Source organism: Syngnathus leptorhynchus, chromosome 2 (assembly GCF_054491065.1).
Source record: "Syngnathus leptorhynchus isolate UIUO chromosome 2, UIUO_Slep, whole genome shotgun sequence".
Taxonomy (NCBI): Eukaryota; Metazoa; Chordata; class Actinopteri; order Syngnathiformes; family Syngnathidae; genus Syngnathus; species Syngnathus leptorhynchus.
Genome location: NC_141196.1, coordinates 18,651,355 through 18,666,385, shown reverse-complemented (window position 1 = coordinate 18,666,385; position 15,031 = coordinate 18,651,355). Strand labels below are relative to the sequence as shown.

General features: G+C 39.3%; 2 protein-coding genes across 2 annotated transcripts; both read left to right on the top strand.

Annotated features, from left to right (window-relative positions):
• Positions 1–3,596: 3,596 nt before the first annotated feature.
• Positions 3,597–9,533, top strand: arl13a (ADP-ribosylation factor-like 13A). Its single transcript, XM_085905664.1, has 10 exons — positions 3,597–3,685; positions 5,253–5,369; positions 6,014–6,084; positions 6,544–6,796; positions 7,349–7,454; positions 7,545–7,744; positions 8,208–8,316; positions 8,410–8,665; positions 9,013–9,129; positions 9,207–9,533. Exons 1-10 carry the CDS (start codon positions 3,666–3,668, stop codon positions 9,260–9,262), a joined length of 1,305 nt encoding a protein of 434 aa, XP_085761790.1. The 5' UTR covers positions 3,597–3,665; the 3' UTR covers positions 9,263–9,533.
• A 547-nt stretch (positions 9,534–10,080) lies between these two features.
• Positions 10,081–14,854, top strand: tmem35a (transmembrane protein 35A). Its single transcript, XM_085906429.1, has 2 exons — positions 10,081–10,320; positions 11,637–14,854. Exons 1-2 carry the CDS (start codon positions 10,201–10,203, stop codon positions 12,018–12,020), a joined length of 504 nt encoding a protein of 167 aa, XP_085762555.1. The 5' UTR covers positions 10,081–10,200; the 3' UTR covers positions 12,021–14,854.
• The last annotated feature ends 177 nt before the right edge of the window (positions 14,855–15,031 follow it).

Genomic DNA, 15,031 nt, shown 5'->3' with positions numbered 1-15,031 from the left:
TACAATGCCCTTTTGTGTGATGAGAAATAATTGTGGATGAATGTGTATAAAACATAAATGCTGTTTTTTTTATACTTCATACCAAATTAGTCAACATTTACAATAACAATTGGTGTGTCACTTGACACTTTCCTTTTTATTTTCCTTTTCTTTTTGGACGCAGCTGGAAAAGGTAAATATAGTAGTTACATGGGTCCGATAACAAAGCCCTTCAGGCACATTCCCGGAGAGCAGCCTTTTCCAAGTCGGTTATTCTTGTTAATTTGCTTATTGTTGAATTGTTTCATTCAGACAGGAACACATTTTCTTGGGAAACGAGTTCAGGTTTGTTTGGTAATTTTGTGTCGATTGGGTTTTTCAGCATTGGTGTAAGAGGGTGAAAATGTAGGGGTTGACTTTCCCTTTAACAGAAAAATGTGCTTTTTGGGAGCAGGCTCTCCAGAGAAGAACTAGCAGCTGCATTCTGTCAGTTCCATGCAGATGACTCCTTCAAATGATGTTTTCATTTCAATCCTTGTCATCTTAATGTTTTTTGTTTTTGTTTTTATCATAAGCTGAGACAGGAACACACTGCCGCTTAGCAGTGGGACACATTTAGCACTGAGAGTTCAGTTGCTTTGCACTTCCATTTTTAGAGTTCACCCACTGGTTGTCCCAGGACTTGTTGCGCTGGGAACTGTACAGTAGAAAGAGAAACAATAACAAAGAGTGACTCATTCTGTAACTCATTGACTTTTTACACTGTGTCCTTACTTGTTCAGGTCACACTGGCTTTATGGATCATATGTTAAAAATTGCGGTTAAGAGAATCAGTCGGACAGTTTGGTTTTAGCATGGAAAGCAAATGAGCTGCTGTTTGCTGAAATAATTCTGTTGTACTGTAGTCAAATGCACATTGTCAAATATTGTAAAGGCCAGACAATTTCAAAAGTAAGAAAATGGTCTTGTCGCGTTGACAGCAGAATGTGGCCAATTAAAAAAAAAAAAATCCCATTGTAATGAATGAAGATGTTTTCCAAACTTAACTCATCCTGACATATTTCTAGTCATGGGAATTCTCTGTTCAATATTAGTCTGAAAGTACACTGACTTGCTATTTCTTAAGGCCATTTTATTCAAATCAACAGTGCCATCTTGAGTCAACAACTGCTTCCTAAAGAGAATTTGAAGCTTCATTTTCATATCACTTCATATTTCTCAAATGATTCCAACCCTTGTTCAGATTTACATTTACCATAACAGGATTACCAAATCAATGCAGATTTTTTTTTTACATTTTGTACCCCTTTCAAAATTCCTCAACCCATTTAAACTATTCTCATTATACTTTATGTCATCATTTTACATTTTCCAAGTCTCACATTTGGAATTTTGAGGACGTTTTACACACAATTTCAATGGTTTAATTATTATTATTTTTTTGGTGATACAATGCTAAACTTCTCACACCTATATGACAGTTAAAGATCCTGAAAGTGATTTCAAAGCTTTGTCTTTATGCATGTTTGAAGATAATTGTTGAAAACGTGTGCAAAGACTGAGGCTACGGTAGAACGCAATAATAGAATTATAGCATTGTTTTAAATTCAAATTTTGCAGGGTTGTTAACAACACTTTTCTCTGTTGGGTGTCAAATTTATTTATTTTCACTTTACAGATATATTAACAGGTTGGTTACCTGTACAGTAAGAAATGATGGTTGTGACATGTTGATCCATACACATTATTCAACATATCCAACATCCATCCATCCATCCATCCATCCATCCATCCATCCATCCATCCATCCATCCATCCATCCATCCATCCATTTTCCTAACCGCTTTGTCCCCACGGGGGTCGTGGGCGTGCTGGAGCCTATCCCAGCCGTCATTGGGCAGTAGGCGGGGGACAACCTGAACCGGTTGCCAGCCAATCGCAGGGCACACAGAGACGAACAACCATCCGCACTCGCACTCACAAATTGAGGCAAGCTGGAGTGCTCAATCATCTTATCATGCATGTTTTTGTGATGTGGGAAGAAACCGGGGTGCCCGGAGAAAACCCACGCAGACACGGGGCGAACATGCAAACTCCACACAGGGAGGGCCGGAGGTGGAATCGAACCCGCACCCTCCTAACTGTGAGGCGGACGTGCTCATATCCAACATATTATTCAATTTTCCATTGGTTTCTCTGGAAGCTCAGAGCTCACTCCGAACACACTATCTACTTCCTGTCAGATTTAATCTCAGTAAACGAGTTGCGACTGGTACCTACTGAAGAGGGGGAGGGGGAAGCGGCAGACAGCACAAATCTAGGCTCATCATTACTAATGGATGCTTTGCTGTGGGTCACTGACTCCAGACTGCAGAGGTGGTGTGCGCCTGTGGGGCCTGGTAGAAAGCGGAAGATGGAAATATCATTACAGAGTAGCAGACATGAAGCTTGCAGGGTGCAACTTTTGTTTCAGATCCGCCTCTGAATCAGACAGTAAGCTTAGAGTGCAAAATCAACTGTCAGGGGTCTTTGAGGCATGTTTGTTATGAAACGAGGGGAGGGCGACTCTGCTTGACCTCAGCTCTTTTTGGTGTGAGTGCTTTGCAGAAGAAAAGGGTGGGAGCTGACTGGACATTAGTGTTACTGACGACATCAGGCAAAAGGCAGGCTACACCCTGAATTGGTTGCCAGCCAGTCAATCACACCCACATGCACACTGTCACTGAGCAGGAATCGATTCCACGCTACCTGCGTACAAGTCAGACGAGTGTACATACCTCTAAACCATCAGCGACTTAGTTGCTCTACATGTGTGGAAAAAAGTTGGTGGAAAATGTAGGTCTAGTGCCTTGCTTTCTTTTTGTCCATTGAAGATGGAAAAAAAAAAAATTGTGATTGTGACACCATCTAGCGGTAGTCTTCTGCATTCCAGTATGCTAAAGGAATTAGGAAATCAGTTGATCCTCTCTGTGATGTGCAATGCTGCTTTCCATAAATACACTGCACTATACAACCTTTATTTTGATTGGGGGAAAGATGAACTTTTTAAAAAAAATTCAGTTAATAGATTCTCAATTATGAACTATGAAACGAACGAGTACATTTAAAAAGTTGTGAATTGAACTTTGAATGACTTCATGTAGAAAATGAACTTTGCCAACACTGCAACTCGTATTATTGAAGCTTTTAATTGAGTCACTGAGAGACTTCAAAGCAGCAGTTTAGTATCGGGTCGGACTATTTTTCCCAATTCTATTTAGGATGAATATGCATAATAAATTCAAACACTATATCTTACTTTTCCATATATTTAGAGACCCTCACGTGTGTATTGTAAGACGCCACACAGACATCTCCGTTGTCTTTCCAACCAGGATGTGCCCAAACCCAACATGGTGCCACTTTCAGACATCACTGATCACACCATGGGACCCATTTAGCCTACTGTGTACATAACTAAACTAATGAGGATCCCCAATAAGATACTTTAGTCCGGTTAAGCAGAGAAACCATTTAATCCAATAGGCGGATCTAATGGCTCATGCGATGTCCCTGTGATTGGCTGCGAGACCAAAACAAAGGTCGCACCTCCCACATGGGGTGAGCAGAGGCTTAGGGTGAGCCTGATTAAGTGTTCTTGCAGGTAGGTGCAAGATGTTAGTGCACAGTTGTAAGCAAACAATTGCATGGATATAGACCTACTTCTGTAAGTATTCATATTATTATCGTATATGTGACAATCATCCGCTGATGTTACGTTGGGGTCCACAATCGGATAGATAGATAGATAGATAGATAGATAGATAGATAGATAGATAGATAGATAGATAGATAGATAGATAGATAGATAGATAGATAGATAGATAGATAGATAGATAGATAGATAGATAGATAGATAGATAGATAGATAGATAGATAGATAGATAGATAGATAGATAGATAGATAGATAGGTAGGTAGGTAGGTAGGTAGGTAGGTAGGTAGGTAGGTAGGTAGGCAGGCAGGCAGACAGACAGACAGACAGACAGACAGACAGACAGACAGACAGGGACGGACGGACGGACGGACACAACAACGATAACAAAAGAGTGGTAGAGAATAGCTCTGATCAAATTACATAGATAGGTTAGGCTCATCCACAGCACAATTATCTTCAATTGCTATGAGCTATTTCAGAAAAGTGAATGATCATTGTTTGAGCTCGTGCGTCACACATTTCCCTTCAATTGAAAAAGTCAAGCTTCATTTGGGGAAAAAGTCTTATGGAAATGTAAAATAAATATGCCTGACATTTTGATCAACATGACATAACCAACTGATGTTGGAAACAACAGATTTCTACATAATCATTTGCATGTATGTGCTTAAGTATTTACATCTTGTTCAAAGGAATAGGAAACTTTTTTTTATCCAGGTGACACAAAAATCTGGATTTATTATGATGCAATTGTACCTAATATTGTGTCTGGTGAGTGTATCTATGACAGGAATATCAAAAGTAGCTAAATGTAAATGTTGCTATGTAGTAAAATCAAGAAATGTCAAACCTGATGTAAATATTGCACCTCCCTAAATGAATGAAAGATGCACATTTGAGCAATATTAGGATAGCTCTATATTTGCAAATGTTTCTGCGACACAGAACTCGTTCTTTGTCACTTGTACGGTGACCTAGCATCAAAGCAAATATGGGTCGATTTGTTAACACGGAAAAAGCAGGCCATACTCAACTGGCTTTAGCAGATTATAAAAAGACAGAACAGATGCACTGGAGTGAAAGACCAGCCAGATTGTGTGTGTTTGTGTGTATTTTGTTCTTGTTGTTGTCTGCTGACCTCTGACACCTGCTGTGTAATACACACACTACATGACCACATGGGCAAAATAAAGCTCAAGTATATGCAGCACTTGGAGGAAGTCACATTGGGAGCAATTTCAGGAAATATACATATTCATTAGGAGCTCTTTTGCTAGGCATGTCTATCCTGGTGAAAGAAAATGTATGGGTTTTATAAGCGGTACCTCTTCCCGCCAAAACCCCCTGGAAAGTGAGACAAAATTAAACCCCAACATCAGTTTGACCAATCGGCACAAACTTGTATGAACACGTGAATGCTAACAGGAGACATGAAAGACCCTCAAAAACACACAAATTGAACAGGAAGTCATTCATTTTGGGTGATGAAACACATTTTCACCTGATCATACAGTACGAGACCATTTAATGAGTTGTTATGTTGTGGTGGTAGTAATTATGTCCCCTTGTGTTGCCAGACACCACATGCAGAGAAAATGGTGGCCGCTGTGCACACCTTGCTCACCTCAAGACAACATGTTCAACCTGATGAGCAACTGCTGCACTTGGTTCTCCAAAATCCAGGAGCCAATCAGGTCATCTTAATTGTCAAGCATGTCTAAAATTGCTTGTTTTTGACGTAAACGGCATGATACTGAGCAGTGTTTGTAATACAGTGGTGCCTTAAGATACAAGCGAGTCAAGTCCCAAGTTTTCTGAGATGAGAACCAAGCCTTTATTTTATTTTTTGCTTTGATTTGCTGGAATGTAACTTACCGTATTGGCCCGAATATAAGACGACCCTGAGTATAAGATGGCCCCTCTTTTTCAAGACTCAAGTTTGAAAAAAGACTTTTGATCTTCAACCCACTTTTCTCCAAATTGTCGCTACGTTTCTCCATTTTCTGTTATCTCTTTTCTTATTCAATTCTCTTTTCTTTCTTACCGTTATTTTTTATTTTTCTTCTTTGTGCTACCGCTTTTTTATTTTTCTTCTTTGGCCTGGGGAGTTAAGTTTAGCATTCGCTTTCGAAATATCTGGCACCATCTAGCGTTGTGAATGGGTATAAAGTCTAGACCCCGAATGTATGACGACGCCCATTTTTTCAGTCTTATTTCAATGCAAAAAACACCGTCTTATATTTGGGCCAATATGGTACTTCAAAATTCTGGCAAATAGTGGATAATTCTATAAAAAATAGGTTTGTTAAATGTATTAAAAAATATATTTATCTCACAGGCGAGTGACTGTTCTTGTGGTGGGTCTTGACAAAGCAGGAAAGACGTCCTCCATCCGCAGCATGTCAAGAGGTATCCAATTATGATGCAAAACATATCTTAATGAATTATGGACAAATGTCGGTTAACAAAATCCCCCATGAATGTGTGAGTGATTAGCATCATGTTTTCTTTGGCTTGAACTAGGAGCATTTGCACAATGGTGTGTGTAGAATTAATTTTTACGTCTACTGTATATACCTTTTTTTTTTTAAATGAGTTTATTTCTTTCTTCCCTCCCCAGCTAGGATTTGTACTGAGAACTTGTCCATCCTGCGGTCTTTATTTCTTGCTGTCCCTCAGTGATTCCCATGCTTCCTTTTTATTTATTTTTTGTTTGCTTTTTAAGTGCTATTTTCTAAGTGAACCGAACAGATTTGAACTGGAAACCACATTTTTTATTTAACCTCATGAAAAACGTTTCAGTTTCAATTGTCAGTTTTCTTGTTTTGGAGTTGCTGAATTCATGTGTGGTTCTTCTATGTCCTCCAGTCCCCCACTCCGTGGAAGGAGGCTCCACCCAAGGGTGCATGAGGAGTGAGCTGAGGGTGGAGAACTACCTGGTCACCCTGCTGGATGTGGGGGGCACGGTGGAGTCACAGGGGGCCTGGAGGGAGTATTATGGGGAAGCACACGGTGTCATCTTCGTGGTGGACTCCAGCGACCGGCCAAGGATCAGGGAGGTCAAGGAGGTCCTGGCTGACCTACTCAAGCAGCCCAGAGTGGCAGGAAAACCCATCCTGGTGTAAGTATAGTCATTAGTCGAGCACAACTTTACAAACACTGCCCTCTAGAGGGACATCACTATACCTACATGGCTATGTATCTTTCAAAAAGATTTATTTCCCAAAGAAATCCCCCATGATAACTGACAATTAAACATGACTAGCATGTGTACCTGAATTAAAAGGTAGCCCACATTTTGAGAAAAAAAGATCATGTTATTTTAACAACATATTTTTACAGATAAAACATATTTGTAATCTTATGAGAACAAACTTGTTGTAAGCAACACAAAAAGTGGATTTACAGGAACAATACATTTTGTCAGGCTAAAAAGTTGTTATCTTATGAGGGTTTATTTTTGTAAATTTGGATTATAACATCAAATTTAAAGTCTCACAAAGGAGGAAAGTTATTTTAACAGATGAATATAAAAATATAACTTAATTCTCTTAATTCTGATATTCCAGAAAGTATCTCACAACTACAGTTCAATGACACCAGGAAGCCACGAGTGACTTGAAAACAACTGACTTCTGAGACTCAAAGCATGTATCGGTGTTTGTCTTTCCAGCTTGGCAAACAAACAAGACAAAATGAATGCCCTGCTGGGAAGTGAACTCATCGAAATGCTCTCCTTGGAGAAGCTAGTCAACCAGAGCCGTTCTGTGTGCCATATAGTGAGTGCAACCATAACATGATTTCTGACTCCTACATTTTCACATTAAACTACCATTATATGATCCCCCCCCCCCCCCCCTTCTCACAAGGAGCCTTGTTCAGCCTTAATGGACCTGCGGCGCTGGTCGGACAGGAAAGCGTTACGAGGCCTTCGCTGGCTGCTGCGAGCCGTCTGTCTGGATTACCCGGGGCTGTGCATCCGCGTGGCCCAGGACAGCAAGAAGCCTCTGGAGCCCAGAGAGAGGAACGGTAAAGCAGATAAGACAAGTGGAAAAAACAAGAGTGAACGGTGAGTCACATTTTGTGCTGCTACGTTATAAATACCTCCTCATTCTGATGAGATGTAAAATACACAAAACAAAGCAAAGTTTTTATTGACGCCTGAAGGCAAGGTATTTTTGTAGCACTAAATGTATTACTGCGGTTGTGGAAGTGCACACCTTAAGAAGTAAAGCTCAAGGTTTAGTAGACTTTTCTACTTTTTTGTTGGTTTTCATAGAAAATAAAAAACAGATTCCTGTGAGTATTGTTCTGTTCAAACGCTTCAGCATTTGTTCAAATATCTGTTGCACCTGAAATTGGGATTGCTAGCATGACGCTGGCTTTTAAAAGACAAGGTTGTTTTAAATACGCAAAATGACTCTTTGTTTTATGTTGATTTTATCAGTAAACATCAACTTGTAATGATAATGCTTGAATGAACTGAAACCTTAAAGCGACCTGATGTTATCCATCCTTCCATGTGACCCTAGCATGAGAACCAGCAAATCAGGCCTCCGCCAGGTTCACAGGCCAAAGGACATGGAAAACATAAGTAATGGGGAAAGAAAGTTGCAGCCCATTCAGAACATAATGCAGAAGGTGAATAGATTTTGGACTAGGCCACTTCAATTCCGCTTTATTGTCGATAGGTCGTATACATGAATTATAGACAAGATGAACTGTTTTTGGCAGGAGAACACTCTAAAAAAGAAGCTGAAGAAAACTACCAGGAGGAAGAAAAAGCCAGCCAAAGCCAGCAAAGACAAACAAGATGAACAAGCGGTGAGTGAGAAGGAAGAAGAGGAGGCCAGTAAAGATGAGACAGAAAACGCTGGCCACCAAGGGCTCATCCCACACAATAAAGGAAAACACACACAAAAGGGCAAAGTGAAAGAGAAGACATGGGATGTGCCTGAATCACCACACGATGACGAGAAGCCCCTCAGAGGTATGGCCAGTATAGTTTTGATTCAGTTAATATCGAGCATTTTATTGAATTAAAATTTAATTCAATTTGACAAGATATTGTTGATTATTTTTATATATTTTTGAATGTTTTTTTTAATTCAATGCTTTTTAAATTCAATTGACATAAACGAGTCAAATATGACAATAAACCAGGCATTATGCCTCGAAAACGTTTGATATCAAACTTTATATTCATATCTTTTTTCTTTTCACTTTTGTCTGTAGGCTATGTTAAATTGATTAGTGCTTACCATACAATGTCACCCTGCTGCATATTGATTTTAACATTTATCACCTTGTTTTCCATGTAATAATTGATCTGTGAAGCCACAGGAAAAAAGAGGAAAAGGAAGAAAGGTGTGAAAGTTAAAAGAGGGAACAAAATAAACACTGAAGGAACATCTGGAGCATCCGCTCAATCTGTCGACCTCTCTACTACATTTGGTGAGAATTGACCACTCCCTCACCATACGCAGATGAAACATGTTGGATTTCATAATAAAGGCCTTGTCTCCTCCTAGATCTTTACCGAAAAGCCATACTGGCTCTTAAGGAGCGTCAAGATCAGGGACCATGAGAGAGAGAAAAAAAGCCCTGCTTGTCATCATGTCATCCCTTTCCTCACAAAAATGGACAGAACATATGTATATCAACGTGCAAATGACGATTTCCCACCGGATGCATAAATCTTTCATGGGGTTTTCCTGACATCCCATCATGTAGTGGAGACACATTGTTTATTTAATAACACTAATAATGATCCTAATGTATGTATGGCCAAATGTGTAATTTTTTTTATTGTCCCATTTCTAATAAAATCATTTCCCTGTAATGCATCAAGTAAAGTGAATACATACGTACAGTAACAGTATTGTTTTGTTTTTGTTTTTCGAAGGCACAAACAAGAAGAAATAGCTACTGGTATGAATTTCTTGAGGAGTGAGTGGATAGATGCATGGGTGGATGGATAAATGGTTGGTGGCTTGTTTGGTTTTCAAGGACGGAAGGATGATGGAAGAGGGGTGGATGGCTGTATGAATAGAAGGATGCGTGGCTGTTTAGCTGGGTGGGTGGATGGATGGATGGATGGTTAAATGAAAAATTGGCAGGTCGATTGGTACAATAGGTCAATGGGGACACAATGAAGGTCTCGACATCCCTAGGCTTGGAAAGACGCAAGGTTGAAAAGTGGAGCTACATACATCATCAAGTAGCACAGGAACGCTCAATTACCGTTTTTAATGGTTTTCCAGGTATCACAGTCTACAAGTGTATTTATGCAATTACAACTGTAATAATGACTTTTTTTTGTGTATTAATATTCGCAACCGTGTCGTAAAACGAGGACACCCGCGGGTTATATCGTAACTCGGCAACTGTCTCTTTAAGAGGCTGCGAGCCCTCCCGCGGAAGACGAGCAGGTTGCTGCTGCGGGATCACTATTTGGCAAGGCATCCGGCCAGCAGCATCCGGTCAACCAATTCCTATTCGTCGCAAACTCCAGCGGAATCCAAAATGCCCTCACCGAGGACTGTCACCATCGTGGCCCTCTCCTTCGCCCTCGGCTTGTTCTTCGTCTTCATGGGGACCATTAAGCTGACACCGAGGCTCAGCAAAGACGCGTATAGCGAGATGGTGAGTGAATGAGGTGGGGGGAGGCCATTGTTCTGTGGATGCTGACCCAAATATGAAACTAACCGCAAAATAAGCTCTCAACGTTCTCTTTTATTTCACCATTATCTCGTAATATCCTCCGCTTAGATCCTGTCTGAAACATCGTCGCTGTAAAATGGCATAAACGTGTTGTATGGCTGCTGCCAACACATCAGCGCACAAAGTAGGCCGAAGATAGATTAAAATAGCCCCACTAAAATTAATCAATTGACCAAATAACTCCAGCATACATAATTATATATATATATATATATATATATATATATATATATGCACACACATATACACACACACATATATATATATATGCCTTGTATATGTATATACAACGTTTTTTTATTTAGATTTTATTTGCTTTGTGTTGCAAGTTAAAATCACAAACCATTTTTTTATGTTGTCATATTAAGTGTACAGTGCAAAAATTTGTTTTTTTTTTGGGGGGGTAGCAGAATAAGGAAACCCCACATTCGCGGGTGATAGGGACTGAGCCCTGCCAGAGGAGTCCTCACGTGAATGACACCAGAGGGGTTTCCAATCATATTTAGAGCACACAAGAATGTGGTAAAGAACTACTTTTTGTCATAATGAAGCTCATCAACTCACTGCAATATAGTTCTATGACACCAGGAAACCACAAGACGATGCAAAACACTCGTTTTGTTTAAATAATACTCCTAAACTCACTTCAACCTAGAAGGCACCCCTTTTGGTTAAATAATACTCCTAAACTCAGTTCAACCTAGTTCTTTGACTTTAGGGTGCCACAATATGGCAGAAAAGTACAAATCTCGTCGTAAATAAGCACTTCAACCTACTTTAAAATGGTTGTTTGGATTCAGGATACCACAAGAGGGCGCCAGAGCATACTTTTATAGTGGCCTCAGCACAAAATGAGCAAGTCGGTGAAATCTTGAAGATAGGTCGACCCCAAAATGTGCCAGTGCTGAACCACAAATGTGCAGGAGTTCACTGTTCAAGTAAATTGTGTTAGAGACCTGTTTACAGCTTTATAACCACATTCTGAAATAGAATGTAAAAAGCCAATCAGTTTGCACATTAGGTTAATTAAATGCACAGTGTGCTGCTCCTTCTGTAAAACATAAGTACTTCCGACGGTGACGGTAACTTGGACGTGTCAACTTGGAGAGAACACTTTGGAATGTTGGCCTATATGAGCATATTGGTGGATATTATTAGCAATAACCATGCTGAAGTAGTGTTTGAAGAAAAAAAAAAAAGTCAGTACACTTTAATTTGTTCTTTGTGCTTTCCTGTAGAAACGGGCATACAAGAGCTATGCCAAAGCTCTGCCTGGCCTGAAAAAGATCGGCGTGACCTCCGTGTTGCTCCGCAAGAGCATCGGTTCCCTGGAGGTGGCCTGCGGCGTGGTCCTGACCCTGGTGCCGGGCAGGCCCAAGGATGTAGCCAACTTTATACTGCTGCTGGTCATGCTGGCCGTGCTGTTCTTCCACCAGCTAGTCGGCGACCCCCTCAAGCGCTACGCCCACGCCCTGGTCTTCGGCATCCTGCTCACCTGCCGGCTGCTCATAGCCCGGCAGAGTGACGAGCGACCGGAGAGGGAGGAGAGCAGGGAGGAGCAGCAGCCGCAACATCAGCAGCATGTCAACGACCAGGAAAAGAACAAGGTCAAGCAGTCTTAAATGCAATTTTTAATGCCCCTCCCCAGCTCCAGTGAAGCGAGTCCTTCATATCTTTAACACACATACTTGGAACTGGTGGTTACTCATCTCCTTGACTTGACTGTGGACAGTCATCTGTGTGGAACTTTTGTTTTGTCCCATTGCAAAATTAACATCCAGTCTCAGTGCTCCCACATTACGTTGTAGTTTTTTAAAGGGATCAAGTTTCTACAGTGGTACCTGGACTTGAGAGCACCCCAACTTGCAGGTTTTTCATACCTTTGTTTGGTTGTGACACAAAAAAAAAATCAATCAACTGGTTCAATGGCAGCCATTTTCAGTTTACACTTCTCGAGGCTATTTACAGAATTTTAGAGCATTTTGACTGATTTTTCATGACCACAAAACTGTTTTCCATGACAATACAAGTGACCAACCTACCTAAAGACCACTGTTAGTTTCTATCTTTTTACAGTAGAGGCTTTAAAAATCAGTAATAAAACACGGGCCAGTTTCACCAAAAGCACTGATTTCCGACTAAAAACTGGAGAAATTTAGATTTTGTAAAACTAATCTTGTCAAACAGATAGTGACTTTGATGCTATCATTTTTTGCTTTTGTGACGACTTAAAACATGAAGTAGGAAAGTCAAAATCATGGCAAAATATCTTTTTTACAGCCATAAAAATCTTCTAAAAAAAATCTAAAAAACAAAAGCCATCATTGTGGCAATATTTCACAAAAATGCTGAGAATGATAGGCCTGCCTACTTCAACCTGACCACAACACCAAAATCGGCTGTTGAAAATTTTGTTTTTCTGTAGTTGGGCAAAATAGCCTTTTTTTTTTAACATTTGTGATGTCATCTTTGGAAAATCTGATCAAAAAATTCCTTCAAATTAGAGTAAAACTGTATATCTTGACAATTTATCAACATATCGCCTGGACTATTTTGTTTTGTCAGTTCCTTGGAGAACTCTGATTAGCTGGCAAATTATCCAATAAGTGCATATGGGCTGAAATTCTGAGGGATTCTCAAAGTTAATGATTCAAAGTAACGATGACATTTTAAATGACGTCATTTAAAAGCGTGTAAGGAGCGAATGAAGCCTTCTTTTTGAGAAGAGCAGTGTGATCAGTAGAAGAGGTCTCAATCCCAGTTATTCATAATGAAGTGTGTTAAAACACCATTGGAAATGAACTACTTGATTTTTGGTTCCACAAGATTAAAATGTGTTAAACTGACATTTGTTCATTTTTGACAAAAACGCGGGAAAATTACATCTGTTCATCTCATTTTAAATCATGTGCAACCGATGAATATTTCTGAATTAAGTAAATCCAAATGATTCTGTTTCAAAGCACTGTGATTTTATTTTTGTTTTCATTTGTTTATTTGTTAATAGTCAATTAAAAATCCAAAAGAGATGTCTTTAGCGTGTTACTGGGAGGGTACATGCTTAGCAAATGATTGACAGCACCCTTTGGTCACACCTTCAGTCTCTCCAGGCGCAGTAAAATAATAACAGAAAATAAAATCTACGTAGAGGCATTAGATGGGGTCAGAGAAGGATGATTTCTCCAAAGATTATTTTAAAAATAATCTGCGAGGTCATGTGTACAGTTTTAACCTACTATGTGACATTTTTTTTAACTGCAAACTCCTTTAAGTAATCCATATTGTGTGTGGGTGGAGGGGGGCGGGGGTGTATTTGTTTTGAAGTATTGTAGAGGCATTTGAAGTGCTCAGTCACATTGCTAATGCAATACAATAGAGTACAGTACAATATAATACAATACAACTTAAACATTTTTTTTTTGTTCTTTGGCTTTCGACCCAACATCTGACTGACATTGCTTTATTGCTTCCTGCGTCTACTACGTATGTTAGTGTCATAATTTGTTTTTTTTAAACATTTTGCTTTAAAAAAAAAAAAATCATACAACTATGAAATATGCTGTGAGAAACGCTGACTTACTGCATGGCTCAAGTCAAACTTAAGTGGCTTTTTAAATGCCATTTGCAATTTACTTTTTTGATTTTCCAAAATGTTGCCATTTCTTTCCCCATAATCGATGTGATAAGAAGACATTTACAATCTAATCTTTATCCTTCACTAACACTAGCAGAGAGGGACCTCAACTCCTGATGTCACCCCATCCTTGGAAAAAAAGCAAAATGATGTGATGTAGCTGGGAACTTTGATTTACTTACAATTGTACTTTTCCAAAGTGAAATGTGGGCCTCTTTAGTTGAACTCAAAGATACTATTCTGTTATAACAGTGGTTGGGAATCACTGAATAAGAGCATGTTTCTCTCAATGGGCTTTTCAGGTTATGAAAGTATTTTCCTAAATGAACATCAAATCATTCATGACACATCCACAACCACCAATGCAATATCTAAGAAATATCTTCATCATTAAACACAAACGTTAGGTTTATTATTCTCCCTTCCCCCCACCTTTTTTAGTATTCACAGACCTGTGCATGCTACTAAATGTAAATGCCCCAGAATAACCCATTTATCCTGTTACAACTCTATCTTTTATTTATCATAGGTTGCAAATGGAAATGTGTGAACTTGTTCTTTATAATAGGAGTATTGCATCAGGATTTTTTTTGTTTTTGAAATGTATCTAAAATGTTGAAATTAAAACCCTGATTCCATTTTTTTCTTCATTCGCCACAAAAATGCAGTGATTTTATTGTGCACTTGCTGAAAGGTGAATACCCCTGCTACAGTTGCCTAAAACCAATGTAGATCTCGATACAAAAGCTGCATGTCCATTTTCAGGGAGGAGAAAACAACCCAAATAAGAAAAACTGCTTTCTGGACAAAAAGTCAATAATTTGCTTTCATAAAATAGGAAACACAATTCCACTGTGTAACTGCAAAGTGGTCCAAATAAAATAATGAAATTCATGGTAATACTTTAGTTTGTATGAGTATTATTTTTATTATTCATTCATATCCTAACAGTTAACATGTTAACCTATGGGTTGGGTTCATTATGGTGTTTGATGGAGC